Here is a 16,723-nt window from a genome sequence, read left to right as displayed (position 1 = left end):
TCGGCTTACTAAGGCATTTGGATTTGTACTGAATGGCAAACTGGATCAAACTGTGGAGTGTTTAATCAAGTTGCATACATGAAAGTACCTGGGAGGTGGGAGAAGTGAAGGCAACATGCAAGAACGGCAATGACTGTGTCTGCACCCAATTGCAGTTCAGTTACACTGGCTCAGGGCTGGCACCATAAAATTCTAAAACTCTCTTACTAATTCTGGAAGATTTGTCGGAAAGATCAATCAGAAGCTTACTGCTGGGTATACATGTCCAATCTGTGCTGTTCTCCCAATATGAATTTCATCTTCATCTTCCTCTTCTGTAGTTTTCCTGTACACAGGGTTATCAAAGTTCATGCTTTTTGTGTTCTTCCGTTTCCAGTTTCTCCAGATGAGGTATCCTCCCATGCACAACAAACCAATCACCACTAGAACAAAGAAACAGGAAGAAATACACAGTTTTAGTTGCTTCCAATGAGTGGGGATGGCTGTAATTCTCAAGCTGGCTCTCCAGAGAGGTCTGTGGGTTCTCTATACCAGGGGTGGTCAACATGTGGTCCTCCAGATGTTGATAGACTACAATTCAGCAAATGCTGACAGGGGCTCATGGGAATTGTAGTCCATGGACATCTGGAGGACCACAGGTTGACTACCCCTGCTCTATACCATGTCAGGTATGACCTCGAAAATTCACCTTCTAAATCAAGTAGAAGCATGCTTACCCACAGGAACAACAATTCCAATAATGGCGGCCATAACAGTTGATCCAAAACCTTGCCCGTCATTAGCATCTGCAACAAAGAAAATCAACTGAGATTCAGTAAAAGAGCAACACATGCATCAGGAGAAGCCCTGGAATCTACAAAATCTAGTTGCTTTTGGCATAACAAGAAGCGCTCATTTGTTTTCACATATTTATTTTATTATACCGCCCTCCCCGGAGACTCATATATGACAACATATGCAGGAGACAGGCCTCTATTGTCGTACACAAGCTATGCGAACATTTTTCCAATGCCTCCATCTTTAGTACTAGCACTTATGCAAGACAGCACCACTTTTCTCTATACTAAGGAGTGTAAAAGTGGCTTACAATTGCCTTCCCTTCCTCCCCCACAACAGGAACCTCGTGAAGTAAGTGAATCCTGATGGCCTGCAAATTTATTAATGTTTGATGGCTAATGCTTACTAATCAATGAAGATTCTTGCTGCTCCTGGTGTTTTAACAAGCCCAGTCTCATTGTTTTGGCCTGAGGTCTGGAAACAAATCTGTTCTGGTAGAACAGATGTGGAGAATAAATTTCAGTATTTGGGCTCAAGGCTACACCAAGCAGAAAACTCAGCTTTGCATTAAAAAAAAGTCATGCAACTCATAAATTATCTGGAACTGAGGACTGAAGGTGTGGTGTCTGCACATGGTCTGGTTTTAGGACAGGTTATGGGATGAAAAAAGCTTTGGTCACCATGATGGATGACCTGCATTGGGAGACAGACAGAGCAAGTATGACTCTGTTGATTTTCCTGGATCTCTCTGTGGCACATCCCTTTCCAAGCTGGGAGTGGGAGGTGCCATGGGAGGTGGTCTTGTCCCTCTCAGAAGGTGGTGCTGAATGACTGCTCCTCAAACTTGGCCTGTGTGGTCTGGCAAGGCTCTATACTTTTCAATAGCCTTATGAAACTGCTTGGTGAGATCAGCCAGAGACTTGGGCTGGTTTACATCAGTATGGAAAAACCTTTCTGTTTAAGGAAACTTTACAATATGAAAGAAAAGCCTAAGAACACCTGAAAAAGCCTGTAACTAAGAATTAGGTGTGAAATAACTGATTTGTATTAAGACAACTGATTTCTTGATTCCAACTACCCTTTCTGTCTTTGTAAATAGAATCTTAAAGTTATTTGTTGGAAAAATGTCTCAGTGCCATTCTGACAAAGGGTTTATTGATGAAAAGATGGCTCTATACCTTCCTCAAAGGTTCCAGGGTGAATAAACCAAGAAGAAAAAATTGTGTCTCTAGAACCAGCATTACATTTTATGGCACACACACAGCCCAGCCTGATATAGTGACATTTATGTCAGATCCAGCCCCCATGGCAAATGAGTTTGACATCACTGTTCTAAACTGTTTAGGCCGGAAATGGGACCCATCATTAGTACCCACTGCCGACAAGATACCACCATGATGAAATGCAAAAGAAGTAGACATGAATGAAGGCAGGAACTTCAACTGAAAAGATGAAGGGACAAGAGAAGGGCTAGAATGAATACAGGAAGGCACTTTTCTAGCTCCCTCTTACACAGCGCACCTGCTGGCCTGGCTGCTGTAGCACCATGTAGTGCCTTTCCATGTTAGTCATTTAGGATTTTTCTGGATTCTCATTTTCCTTGCTTGTAACTTTTAGTTGCTTCATGGTTTTTTCTCCTGTTCCGCATGTGCTTTGCTTCCTTTAGTGGATGATTTGCTATTACACTGGTTTATGTTAGGCATACAACCCTGCGATTGAAATCTGCAGGGAGAGATGCCAGGCATAAATTAGTGGAATATCGAAGCAACCACTACAGGCAGCAGAGCATGTGCAGAACAAACATTCTGCCCCTGAAGCAACTGGAACCTACAAGCAAGGAAAATGAGAATGTCATAAAACTCTTAGTAGCATTTACAGTTGATCACAGCAACTGAGATGCCTACCAGTCAGAATCACCTATTGAAGGTAGCCATTTTATTAAGATATGAAAAAAGAAGTGTTCAGATGTATGGTTTGCTTGTAGCCCTTGTGTGTTTGACAGCAACTGCAAAAACATGTAGATGAGAAAAGTACAGTACTATTTATTATGAAAAGTCTACTACATGGCAAAACACCTCCCAAATGAGGAAAAGTAGAGTGCTTTTGCTATATTTGCAGTTCTGCTGAGGTTTTGGAATTCCAAGCATGGAATTGCTCCTGGAAAACACGTAATGAACAACATCTTTAGGCAGAAAACTTGCTTGTGTTTTTTCAGCACTCTGCCTCTGGAACACAAGATCAAAAGATTTGTCTGCTAAAAATGTATCCTGTTGGACTACCCATCACAAATAGACTCTGACTACCACAATCCTGGAACCTGGAATGTCAGATCCATGAATCAAGGTAAGCTGGACGTGGTCAAACAAGAAATGACAAGACTGAACATCGACATTTTAGGAATCAGTGAACTAAAATGGACAGGAATGGGTGAATTTAATTAAGATGACCATCAGGTATACTACTGTGGACAAGAATCTCGCAGAAGAAATGGAGTAGCCTTCATAATCAATAAGAGAGTAGGAAAAGCAGTCTTGGGATACAATCCCCAAAATGACAGAATGATCTCAGTTCGAATCCAAGGCAAACCATTCAACATCACAGTGATCCAGGTCTATGCCCCAACCACTGCTGCTGAAGAGGATGAAGTTGATCAGTTCTATGAAGCCCTACAACACCTTCTAGAAGCAACGCCAAAAAATGATGTGCTTATCATCATGGGGGATTGGAATGCTAAAGTAGGAAGCCAAAAGATAACCGGGATAACAGGCAAGTTTGGCCTTGGAGTACAAAATGAAGCAGGGCACAGGCTGGTAGAATTTTGTCAAGAGAATACAATGGTCATAGCAAACACTCTTTTCCAACAACCCAAGAGACGACTCTACACATGGACATCACCAGACGGTCAACACAGAAATCAGATTGACTATGTGCTCTGCAGCCAAAGATGGAAAAGTTCTATCCAGTCAATAAAAACAAGACCAGGAGCTGATTGTGGTTCAGATCATGAGCTTCTTGTTGCAAAATTTAGGCTTAAATTGAAGAAAGTAGGGAAAAGCACTAGGCCACTCAGGTATGAACTAAATCATATCCCCGACGAATACACAGTAGAGGTGACAAATAGATTTAAGGAATTAGATCTGATAGACAGAGTGCCTGAAGAACTATGGACTGAGGTTCGCAACATTGTACAAGAGGTAGCAACTAAAACCATCCCAAAGAAAAAGAAATGCAAGAAATCAAAATGGCTGTCTGAGGAAGCTTTACAAATAGCTAAGGAGAGAAGGGAAGTGAAAGGCAAGGGAGAAAGAGAAAGATACACCCAATTGAATGCAGAATTCCAGAGAAAAGAGAAGAGATAAGAATGCCTTCTTAAATGAACAGTGCAAACAAATAGAAGAAAAGAATAGAATGGGGAGGACCAGAGATCTTTTCAAGAAAATTGGAGATATGAAGAGAACGTTTCATGCAAAGTTGGGTATGATAAGGGACCAAAATGGTAGGGACCTCACAGAAGCAGAAGAGATTAAACAAAGGTGGCAAAATTATACAGAACAACTATACAAGAGCGAGCTTAACATCCCTGATGACCACAGTGGGGTAGTTACTGACCTGGAGCCAGACATCCTGGAATGTGAAGTCAAATGGGCCTTAGGAAGTCTGAGCAACAATAAAGCTAGTGGTGGTGACAGCATTCCAGTTGAACTATTCAAAATCTTAAAAGACGATGCAGTAAAAGTGCTACACTCAATATGCCAGCAAATTTGGAAAACTCAACAATGGCCACAGGATTGGAAAAGGTCAGTTTACATTCCAATCCCAAAGAAGGGCAATGCCAAAGAATGTTCAAACTACCGCACCATTGCACTAATTTCTCATGCCAGCAAAGTTATGCTCAAAATCCTACAAGCTAGGCTCCAGCAATATGTGGACCGAGAACTTCCAGAAGTACAGGCAGGATTTCGAAGAGGCAGAGGAACTAGAGATCAAATTGCCAACATACGCTGGATCATGGAGAAAGCTAGGGAGTACCAGAAGAACGTCTACTTCTGCTTCATTGACTTTGCTAAAGCCTTTGATTGTGTGGAGCACAACAAATTGTGGCAAGTTCTTAAAGAGATGGGAATACCAGAGCATCTTATTTGTCTCTTGAGAAATTTATATGCAGGTCAAGAAGCAACAGTCAGAACTGAACATGGAATCACTGACTGGTTCAAAATTGAGAAAGGAGTTCGGCAAGGCTGTATACTGTGCAGGGCCACCTAAGACGGACAGGTCATAGCTGAGAGCTCTGACAAAAGGTGATCCACTGGAGAAGGCAACGGCAAACCACTCCAGTATCTTTGCCATGAAAACTCTATGGACAGTTCCAATAGGCATAACGATATGACGCCGGAAGATGAGCCCCTCAGGTCGGAAGGTGTCCAATATGCTACTGGGGATGAGCAGACGGCTAGTACGAGTAGCGCCAGAATGAATGAAGCGGCTGGGCCAAAGCCGAAAGGACGCTCAGTTGTGGAAGTAACTGGTGGCGAAAAGACAGTCCGATGCTGTAAAGATTTTTATTCCATAGGAACCTGGAACGTCAGATCCATGAATCAAGGCAAGCTGGACGTGGTTAAACAAGAAATGAGAAGACTGAACATCGACATTTTAGGAATCAGTGAACTAAAATGGACAGGAATGGGTGAATTTAATTCAGATGACCATCAGGTATACTACTGTGGACAAGAATCTCGCAGAAGAAATGGAGTAGCCTTCATAATCAATAAGAGAGTAGGAAAAGCAGTCTTGGGATACAATCCCCAAAATGACAGAATGATCTCAGTTCGAATCCAAGGCAAACCATTCAACATCACAGTGATCCAGGTCTATGCCCCAACCACTGCTGCTGAAGAGGATGAAGTTGATCAGTTCTATGAAGCCCTACAACACCTTATAGAAGCAACGCCAAAAAATGATGTGCTTATCATCATGGGGGATTGGAATGCTAAAGTAGGAAGCCAAAAGATAACTGGGATAACAGGCAAGTTTGGCCTTGGAGTACAAAATGAAGCAGGGCACAGGCTGGTAGAATTTTGTCAAGAGAATTCAATGGTCATAGCAAACACTCTTTTCCAACAACCCAAGAGACGACTCTACACATGGACATCACCAGACGGTCAACACAGAAATCAGATTGACTATGTACTCTGCAGCCAAAGATGGAAAAGTTCTATACAGGCAATAAAAACAAGACCAGGAGCTGATTGTGGTTCAGATCATGAGCTTCTTGTTGCAAAATTTAGGCTTAAATTGAAGAAAGTAGGGAAAAGCACTAGGCCACTCAGGTACGAACTAAATCATATCCCCGACGAATATACAGTAGAGGTGACAGATTTAAGGAATTAGATCTGATAGACAGAGTGCCTGAAGAACTATGGACGGAGGTTCGCGACATTGTACAAGAGGTAGCAACTAAAACCATCCCAAAGAAAAAGAAATGCAAGAAATCAAAATGGCTGTCTGAGGAAGCTTTACAAATAGCTAAGGAGAGAAGGGAAGTGAAAGGCAAGGGAGAAAGAGAAAGATACACCCAATTGAATGCAGAATTCCAGAGAAAAGCTAGAAGAGATAAGAATGCCTTCTTAAATGAACAGTGCAAACAAATAGAAGAAAACAATAGAATGGGGAGGACCAGAGATCTTTTCAAGAAAATTGGAGATATGAAGAGAACGTTTCATGCAAAGATGGGTATGATAAGGGACCAAAATGGTAGGGACCTCACAGAAGCAGAAGAGATTAAGCAAAGGTGGCAAAATTATACAGAAGAACTATACAAGAGCGAGCTTAACATCCCTGATGACCACAGTGGGGTAGTTACTGACCTGGAGCCAGACATCCTGGAATGTGAAGTCAAATGGGCCTTAGGAAGTCTGAGCAACAATAAAGCTAGTGGTGGTGACAGCATTCCAGTTGAACTATTCAAAATCTTAAAGGACGATGCAGTAAAAGTGCTACACTCAATATGCCAGCAAATTTGGAAAACTCAGCAATGGCCACAGGATTGGAAAAGGTCAGTTTACATTCCAATCCCAAAGAAGGGCAATGCCAAAGAATGTTCAAACTACCGCACCATTGCACTCATTTCTCATGCTAGCAAAGTTATGCTCAAAATCCTACAAGCTAGGCTCCAGCAATATGTGGACCGAGAACTTCCAGAAGTACAGGCAGGATTTCGAAGAGGTAGAGGAACTAGAGATCAAATTGCCAACATACGCTGGATCATGGAAAAAGCTAGGGAGTTCCAGAAGAACATCTACTTCTGCATCATTGACTATGCTAAAGCCTTTGATTGTGTGGAGCACAACAAATTGTGGCAAGTTCTTAAAGAGATGGGAATACCAGAGCATCTTATTTGTCTCCTGAGAAATTTATATGCAGGTCAAGAAGCAACAGTGAGAACTGAACATGGAATCACGGATTGGTTCAAAATTGAGAAAGGAGTTCGGCAAGGCTGTATACTGTCGCCTTGCCTATTTAACTTGTATGCGGAGCACATCATGAGAAAGGCGGGATTAGAGGAGTCACCAATTGGGATCAAGATTGCAGGGAGAAATATCAACAACCTCAGATATGCAGATGATACCACTCTAATGGCAGAAAGTGAAGAGGAACTAAAGAGCCTGTTGATGCGGGTGAAGGAGGAGAGTGCAAAAGTTGGCTTGAAACTCAACATCAAGAAAACAAAGATCATGGCAGCCGGCCCTCTCAATTCCTGGCAAATAGATGGGGAAGAAATGGAGATAGTGACAGATTTTATTTTCCTCGGCTCCAAGATCACTGCAGATGGGGACTGCAGCAAAGAAATTAAAAGACGCTTGCTCCTAGGGAGGAAAGCTATGGCAAATCTAGACAGCATCCTAAAAAGCAGAGACATCAGCCTACCAACAAAAGTGCGTTTAGTCAAGGCTATGGTATTCCCAGTTGCAATGTATGGCTGCGAAAGTTGGACCATAAGGAAGGCCGAGCGTCAAAGAACTCTTTTTTGAACTCTGGTGCTGGAGAAGACTCTTGCGAGTCCCTTGGACTGCAAGGCGAACAAACCGGTCAGTCCTAGAGGAGACCAACCTTGACTGCTCTTTAGAAGGCCAGATCCTGAAGATGAAACTCAAATACTTTGGCCACCTCATGAGAAGGAAGGACTCCCTGGAGAAGAGCCTAATGCTGGGAGCGATCGAGGGCAAAAGAAGAAGGGGACGACAGAGAATGAGGTGGCTGGATGGAGTCACTGAAGCAGTAGGTGCAAACTTAAATGGACTCCGGGGAATGGTAGAGGACAGGAAGGCCTGGAGGATAGTTGTCCATGGGGTCGCGATGGGTCGGACACATAACATAACAACATAACAACATAACAACCACAATCCTCCATCAACAGGCAAATGAGACATGTATTTGGATGGTCAATATACAACAAAAAGTCCTGCATCAGAAAATGTGAATGGTGTTGAAAGGCAGAATACTGCTATCTCAAAGAGACCGCATCATTATTATCCTTTGAGCAGTATAAAGAAAGTGGTTCATCATCCACACACCCTTTACTTACAGTGTTGGGAGAGATTACTGTTCCTTGTTGTTGTCATCTTAGGCTCTGTCTGGCTGGTTGTGGTTGTATGAAAACTTGTAGTATCCACAAAGGTGTGTGATGTGGTTTCTTGGCTTTCTGTGCTTGTATTACTGGTGTTGCTGGTTGTAACAATGGTGGTTGTAGTGGTAGTGATAAAAGCAGTTGTAAGGTCGGTAACAGGGGAAAAGTGAGTTGGAGTAGAAACTGGCACAGTAGCTGAGGTAGTTAGAAGCTCTAAAAACACAATCAGTATAATCATCATCTCAGTAGGTAAACAGGACAAGTACTGCTTTATTTACCAGAGAAGCCAAGGTTTTATCAAAACTGTATGAGACAACAATAAGTTCAGTTAAGGAGGAATAATGAATATAGTCCGCATTGCAGACTATTGTGCGTAACCTTGGCCAACATATCTCTTTAAAGATATAGAAAAATTTAAAAACTACAGAAAAAGATCAACTGCCAAAATAAAGTTTATGAATGAAGACCAGACCAAGTGGAGCTTTTGGATTAGAAAACATTTAAAGGGATATATGAAAACTGTGTGGTGCCATCAATTAATGGCAAAAAGACAACAAATAGAAATTAGAGGCCGCAAATAAGTGCAGCCCCCATTGAGGCCGCGACGGATGACAATGAAGGGCAAAGGCACGCTTGTTGCATGCTGCAGAGGCTCCTGGCGGCACACAGAGGAGGTGTGATGTGGCTGCCTATTTATAGGTGCCACGTGCTCCTGCTTGGCCTCTCAGTGCCTCATGCTGCCCAAACAGCTTCCCTTCCTCCTGCCCTTTGTTCAATGGTTTGTTCATGTTGCAAGTTTCATTTTTGTTACTGTTGTCACAGCTGTGGTACAGGCATGGTAAGGAGCCCGTTGGCAGGGAGTCCAGTTTGTGCACTGGACTCCCTGGGGGTGGGGGTTTCTCTAACGAGGCCGGCCCAGCTGGGTGGCCAGGGGCTTGTGTCCAGGTGGCGGGGGGGGGGGGGGGGGGTACCAATTAGGAGGTGGACACCCATTGGTCCCTGTGTGTTGCCTCCCATAGAAAAGATACCATTGATGGGATGGGACCACTCTCCTGGCTGGGAGGAAGTGGGTTCCATGAAGTCATGGTTCCAGTCAATAAGCAGCCGAGGTTGTATTAAAGGCTGCAGCCATTTTAACGCTAAACAAGAGAGTCGCATATTCATTGGTTAATCGCCGGCCTGCTAGTCAATATATATTTCTCTCTCCCCATTCCTCGCCATAAAATATGAAAAATGAGGCTAATCATTGAAGCCGATTGCCGGTAGGCTTAGGAAGTACTTTAGCAGTGGAACAAAATTTGTGAATTCCCTCTTTATGTGTTTGAAAGTGGTTTGAACATAGAAAAGGAAAGCAATGTGCCCTGTCAGTATTTCTGTGTAACATCAGAAACTGCTATACTTGTGAAAAATTATTCATAATATTCCAAATGGAAGCAGTAGTGCTCTTTCCAATGGACGTAGGCATAGGCTACAGGGACGTCCACAGAGTTAAAGTTGTCTTTACCTTTGTAGCACCTTTTCATGTCAGGACCCAACCACATGTCGTCAGGGCAGGCACATGTATACTTTGGGGAATGTGGAGAGATTTGAGGTGCAGGAAGACAAAGGTATTCACAGCCTCCATTTGGAAGAGAACTGAGTTCACAAGATTCTGGACCTATAGGAGGGAAAGAAAATAACAGCAATATATATAGACTAGTAATCAAGCCCGCTGTAATTTAAATACAGCGGGTGCTAGGCCAGGGAGCCCCCGGCAGTCGCATGGAGCACGGCTGCTGGGGGCTCCATTTGCCGGCAGCCTGACGCAGGTGCCTCTCGCCACGTCAGGCCGTCGGGCAGGGAATTGTAGTCCATGGGCATCTGGTGGGCTGCAGTTTGACTACCCCTGAACAGTAACAACAATATATGGGCAAAAGCAATGCTTCTGCAGAGTTATTTATGGTAGGGCAGTTGCACACGTGAAACTTATAACAATACTAGTAATCAAGCCCACTGTAATGTAAATACAGCGGGCACTAGGCCAGGGAGCCCCCAGCAGTCGCGCGGATCGCTGCTGCCGGAGGCTCCCTTTGCCGGCGGCCTGACACGTCGGAGGATCCAGGAGATCTCAGTAATTACCAACGGGTCTCAAATATCCATTTTTCATTGAATGGGTAGTGACCGGACAATTCCAAGATTTATTGGATCCAAGGTTTATTGGATTGGATCAGTCTGGGTTTAGGCCCATTCATGCAACTGAAACAGCATTGTTCACTCTGGTGAATAAATTGTGCCAGCAGATAGATCAATCTTTTTCAACCGTTTTACCATTGAAAAGCCCCGGAGACATTCTTCAGGCTATGAGAAACCCTGAAAGTGATGTCAGCAGGCCACACCTTCCTGCCAGGCCCCCAGAACTCACACATCACCAGAAATCCCCCAGACACTCCCATCAGATGTGACATTGCATCTGCATGAAACCACTAGGTGAGGTCCTCAAGAGATCTGGCCTGCATTGTCATTCAACTTGTCTGAAGGTCATTTTGGAGTGGATGTGGGATAATAAAGTCAAGTATAATCCAGACAAACAGAAGTGCTATTGTAGATGGAAAGTCTGATCCATGATTTAAGGCAGGGTTTCATAAATAGTCACAGAAGGGTTTTGCCAATTGGGTGGGAGCTAATTAATTTTAATATATTTTTTAATTATCAAAAACAATTATTGGGTTATATGATCACATATAGTCATGTTGATATGCCCCCCTCTCAAAATGACCAATGATGGGAATGTGGAAGTAATGGAGCGGCATAGGCCTGCCCCGTCCCTGTTTCTGCAGACTCCCACAGCAAGCTCCCTTTGGTGAAGAAGCGCAAACTGGTAGCTTGCCCAGGGTAGAGGTATGGCTCTGTTCACAAATCATCTGAAAATATTTCTGTACTGCCTCTTCCTGTGCTGTGGGAATGATCTGGCAACGTCACATCTGGTGGGAATGTCTAGGTGATGTTACTTCTGGTGACATGTGATTTTCGTGGGGCATGGCAAGAAAGTCTGGCTTGCTGATATTGCTTCTTGGGTTTCTTGAAGAATGTTTCAGGGGTCGTCAACAATAAAAAGGTTGAAAATGGCTGATTTAAGGTGTCATCCATTCTGGAGGGGACTGTACTTCTCTTGACGGAATCGGCTCATATTGCTGGATAGGCAAATGGCAACTGTGGCCAGCAGCACCTTTTACCAGCTTCAACTGGCTAGCCAGCTGTGTCTTTTCTTGGTTAGAAACGGTCTGGCCACTATGGTGCATGCCCTGGTCACATCTAGATAAGGTTGGTACAATGCAATGCAATAGGTCTGTCCTTGAGACATGTTCAGAAATTTCAACTGGTATAGTATCTGCTGCCAGTGGGTTGTAGGGGCCATATCATTCCAGTCTTGGGCCATCTACACTGGCTACCAATTTGTTTCCAGGCATAATTCTAGGTGCTGGTCTTGAGTTTCAAAGCCCAACATACCTGCTCCCTTATGAACCCATCTAACACTACCCTCATCTTCAGAGACCCTGCTTCAGGTACCAATGCCTTCTGAGATTAGATGGGTGGCAATTCAGGAGAGGCCTTCTCAGTCATGGCACCAAAGATCTGGAACTCTCTTTTGAGGTACATTTGTCTATCCCCTTCTGTTGTCATCTTCTGCCAGTGCCACTTTTTTTCTTTCATGTGGCAATTCCATCAGCGATCTGTCCATTCTGAGCCATGTTTTAATCACTATACATATTTTAACTTTGTTTTTAATTTGTTTTAATGATGAGAATTGTGGGTTTTTAAAAAATGATTTTATCATGTATGATTTAAATTCTTAGCTGATTTAGATTTGCCTGGCTTGACCAGAGCCAGGGTCTATTCGGCCCTGGCTCCAGCCTGGTGAAATGAGTAGCCAATTGAAATCCAGGCCCTTATGGAGCTGTCAAAATTCCACAGGACCTGTAAAACAGCACTCTTCTGATGGGCTTTGACTTATTTTAGGCTATCCACAGTCCAGTTAGCCCAGCAGAAGGTATTTAAGAGGGTGAGGCAGAGGGGTACTGGTTTCATCTGTTCTACTATTATTGTAAACCACCCCAGGCCTGCTTGCAGGGAGGGAAAGTATCATCATCATCATCATCATCATCATCATCACCACCATCATCATCATCATCATCATCATCATTCGATTTATTGCCCGCCACTCCCTTGCGGCTCGTGGCGGGTTACAACATTTTAAAACCCCAATAAAATCCATTAAACACAACTACAGTATGTGGAGTATAAATTCTGTAAATCAATTCAGTCAATAAAACAGAATCCCCAAATCAGACGTGGGTTTTGCAATACAACCTTAACCAGATACACCCTTTTAAATCCGATGAAGTCTTAGAAGGGTGTAACTCTTCTTCGGATTATACTGTTAATACATTATGTAGTGGATATAGATCTGTCTCTGATAACCTACTACAGTTATAAAATTTGGTCCATTGTTGTATACAATGCATTCCTTACCTTTTGGTTGTTTTAACTCATGAAACACTACAATATCATGTGGATTATTGAGATTCTCTGCTAAAATGGAGATGTCCAGCCCATTCAGCCGGTTGGCACTGAAGATTGCCTCATTCTCCAGGTCAGTCCAGAATACCCTATCCTGCAAAAACAGAGACTGCATTGTGCACCAGACTGACTATTTTAAATATGTCTTCCTGCATATCTATCTCCTTGGTATTGTCCTAACCCTTCATTCAGAGTTCACACACAAAGGAAGTGGGCTAGAGTACCATTAAGTTCTGTCAGGTCTGTCCTAAAAATACATTTCCAAGGCATTGTGAAACTGATTAAAATCAATGGTGCTCAATGCATCATAGACTCGTTTTAAGATTTCAGTTACTGGGTGCTAATCCACCACCTCCCTGGATGATGACACCTCATCTCATAGAGTTGGAATGTGCAAGATCAGTACATGAAGAATGCCCTGCAGGGGGCATTGGAGGAGATGTGTAGTTAGCATATTTAGCTCAGGAACGTCCTGAAAGTTTTCAAATAACTGTGTATGGATTAACTCAATTGGAGACCTCCTGGTCCTTTGAGCATACTTCCTCCTTGCTTGGCTCCAGTACAGACATGGCATAATGCTGTCAGAGACTGCAGGATTCTCTTTCTCTCCTCTTTCTTTCTATACAAAATTGTTTCTCTTCATAATAAAATTATTTTTGATGAAGGACACATCTTCTGGTGCAGCCCCTGGGATGCAAATGGGTATGGACACGACGTGTGTAGCCCTGCCCCAGGGAGTGACCCAGAAGAGGCTGGGGCAGCTGCACGGCACCATAGCAGGTGGATGCCTGGGGCAGCGTGGGGTATTGCAGGAGGAGTCTGGGCCACCGCTGCACTGCTCGGGGAGGCCTGGGCAGACATGGGGCAGTGCAGTAACTGAGCGGACCAGTGCAGTGGCCAGGTGGGCCAGTGCTGCTACAAAAGTGAGGATAGGGGGAGAGAGCAGGGAGCCTGGGTGGTGGGGAGGCCTCTGGAGGCTGGGACAGATGCCGTGTGGCTCCCGGGGGTGGGGCAGCTGCCCTCCAGGCCTCCAGGGGCTGGCACGCAGGATGTGACAGTAGCATGGGCCCAGGCACTGCCTTCCAAGCTGGGAGAGTCGGGGGCCCTCCTGGGAAAAGAGGTAAGGAGGGAAGACTCTTTGTGTGCATGTTTGTGTACATCTGGGTGGGGGAGGGTCTGGGAAGTAGGTCGGGGAAGGAAGAGAGAAGGAGAGGGTGGGGAGGGGGAAGTGGGGAGGGAAGGGGTTTGCATGTGTGTGTTTGTGAGAGACAGAGAGAGGGAGGGAGGGGGATGGATTAAAGAGCTCTTGAGCAGGTATGTGTCTCACATATCTGTGAGAGCCTGGATGTCACTACTTTTATATTCTTTTAAGCAGCCTGGTGCTCTGCCCCATGAATCGTCTGATCTTTGCAGCTACCTCTGAGGACAGCCACTGCAACCACTTTGCCTGAGCCAAGAAGGACCTCATGAGGCTGGGGGGAGGGATTGGCCTCATTCTCTGAAACCACTTCTGCTGCCATTGCACTTCAAGTATCCTGAGGGGAAATGAGCTCAGAGAAAGTGCTCTTTTCTAAGACCATCTACACATCCTTCTCCACAGACCTTTAAACTTCAAGCCAACAACTGCAGGCACTGTTCTTTAATAAAAACAGGAGCAATAATACTATTATCAACAGAAAGCACATCATGTGCCAGATAATACTACCACAATGTTTTCAGGCTGCTTATTAAAAGCCCTGAGAATGTTTTGTTTAGCTTAATTATGAGGAAGTGAAAGGTAAGAAGGATGTAAGCTCCCTCCTATTTTGTAAAGAGGAAAGGAGTATTATTTATTTATCCTTTGCTGTTGCTATATAAGCATCTCTACTATACTATATTTCAGAGCTCTCCCTTCCCCATGCACTCTTCAAAGAACAGCGAATAAAATATAATCTACTGAAACAGGCTGCTCAAGAAAAGAAATTCTAGAGATGAACTAGCCCACAGGTGAGGCAAGTGTTCCCAGACTGCTTATCAAAAGGCCATCTTGTATTCTTAACGGTATTTGTCTGCCTTGTGGGGCCACACTAATTCATGAGCAAGATCTGAAGGGGTTTTTTTGGAAACTGCAACACTCCCTAGTATCCGAGAGAAAGTGCCATTCCATGCTAAATCTTCCTTCTCTTCCACACCTGTATTAAATTAGTTTTCATGTCAAGCAATCCACTGAATTTCTGAGAGATTCTGTCAGGATTACTCTGGCCTGTTTCAGGGTACACTTCCCCAAATCATGCAATCAAAATATGTTGTGCGATCTAACAAAACCATACAACTTACATAATTCTAACTTCTACCAGACACCCATTTTTTGCTCTCTGGCACTTCCTAACAGTGAGGTTACAGCTTTTGACCTGGTCCATTTCTGACTTGCGCATTCCTTAGAAAAGCTTTCATCCTGCTCTTTCAATGCATCTTAAATAGCCAACTAGCAGTCCCACTCCACAATCCGACTCCTTGAATCACAAATATGACACAGTCCTAGACAATTGCACCTCCCACTCTAACACTGTCCAGTTATTTGCTACTAACATTCAGTACTGATAGCTCTTCTTTCAGTTCCAGACCTGCTACTAATCAGTTCCTTGGCTAAGGCTGGAGCTGGTATTCAGGTTCTAGCTAGGATAAGTCGTATCCCCTGGTCTCATACCTCAAATACTGCTAGTCCAAATGGATGGCTCAAGTAGTTTGCAGAAGAGATGAGAACTTTCCTGTTGTTGCCAGTGAAATCTACACTTGAAAGTAAGTGCAATTTGGAGTCTACCCAGTAGAGACGCTGATTCAACAAATCTGAGAAGAAAAAAAGCCAAGGTGAAATACAACCCTATGCATTTGACCTTGCTGTTTATTACTGTGGTTACTATTGCTCCCCCAGCATCCTGCAATACATCTTTTGTAAATATATAGTGCTTGAAGGTATTCAGGATGAGGTTCGTTTTTGCAGCGGGCAGGTGGGCTTAGACATGCTCTCGTGTGCCAGGGGCAGCCATGCTGCTCTTCTACATGTTTGTGCCACACGGAGAGGAAATTATATGCTGTATTCACAAGCACTCAAAGTTGCTGGCAATGGTTGCCTCCTACCCCAATAAAACTATAATAAGATGAACACATTTTATAATTAACACCATTAAAATTAACCCACCCCCTGGAAAGCCAGCAGTTTCATTCAAACAAAGTTTGAGATCAGTGGCAACTTTAAGACCAACAGAATTTCATTCTGAGTCTAAGCTTTTATATGCATGAATGCTTCTTTAGATACACGGAAACAGACTTCCTCAAGCCTTACATATAGATAGTGGTGGTGGGGTTAGTTGCCAGGATGAGCTACTTAGATCTGTGAATAGCAACAAATTAGCATACAAGTAAAAGCGTTCTTGCATCTGTTAACTATGTTTGAGTTCAGTGGCACCATTAAGACAACAAAGTTTAATTTTGGGTCTCAAAGGTGCCATTGAACTCAAACTTTGTTTTTTCTTTGTATGCTAATTTAGGATGCTTTGGGCTGATCCTGCGTTGAGCAGGGGGTTGGACTAGATGGCCTGTATGGCCCCTTCCAACTCTATGGTTCTGATTCTAATTTGCTGTAATTTACAGGCACTAACTGCTTTAATCCAGTCTTAGCTATACTTATTGCTCAGTTACTTATGCATCTTGGCTCTAACTAGCCCTTCCTGGCAACTAACCTGCCCCCTCCATCTTTATGTAAGGCTTGAGAAAGTTTCAATGTAT

At 43.7% G+C, this 16,723-nt stretch overlaps 1 protein-coding gene across 2 annotated transcripts in view; it reads right to left on the bottom strand.

Annotated features, from left to right (window-relative positions):
- LRP8 (LDL receptor related protein 8) overlaps nt 1-16,723 on the bottom strand; it is a 224,954-nt gene that overhangs the window by 5,585 nt on the left and 202,646 nt on the right. For both annotated transcript variants that reach the window (XM_077333684.1, XM_077333685.1), the window contains 6 exons: nt 15,645-15,784; nt 12,911-13,052; nt 9,906-10,058; nt 8,360-8,614; nt 717-785; nt 250-422 (listed from right to left, as the gene is read on the bottom strand). In XM_077333684.1, coding sequence (XP_077189799.1) covers nt 250-422; nt 717-785; nt 8,360-8,614; nt 9,906-10,058; nt 12,911-13,052; nt 15,645-15,784 — 932 coding nt within the window. The remainder of the gene's footprint in view (nt 1-249; nt 423-716; nt 786-8,359; nt 8,615-9,905; nt 10,059-12,910; nt 13,053-15,644; nt 15,785-16,723) is intronic.

This window comes from Paroedura picta, chromosome 4 (assembly GCF_049243985.1).
Source record: "Paroedura picta isolate Pp20150507F chromosome 4, Ppicta_v3.0, whole genome shotgun sequence".
Classification (NCBI taxonomy): domain Eukaryota; kingdom Metazoa; phylum Chordata; class Lepidosauria; order Squamata; family Gekkonidae; genus Paroedura; species Paroedura picta.
Note: the sequence above shows the minus strand (reverse complement) of the source record. Positions and strands in the feature narration are given on the sequence as shown.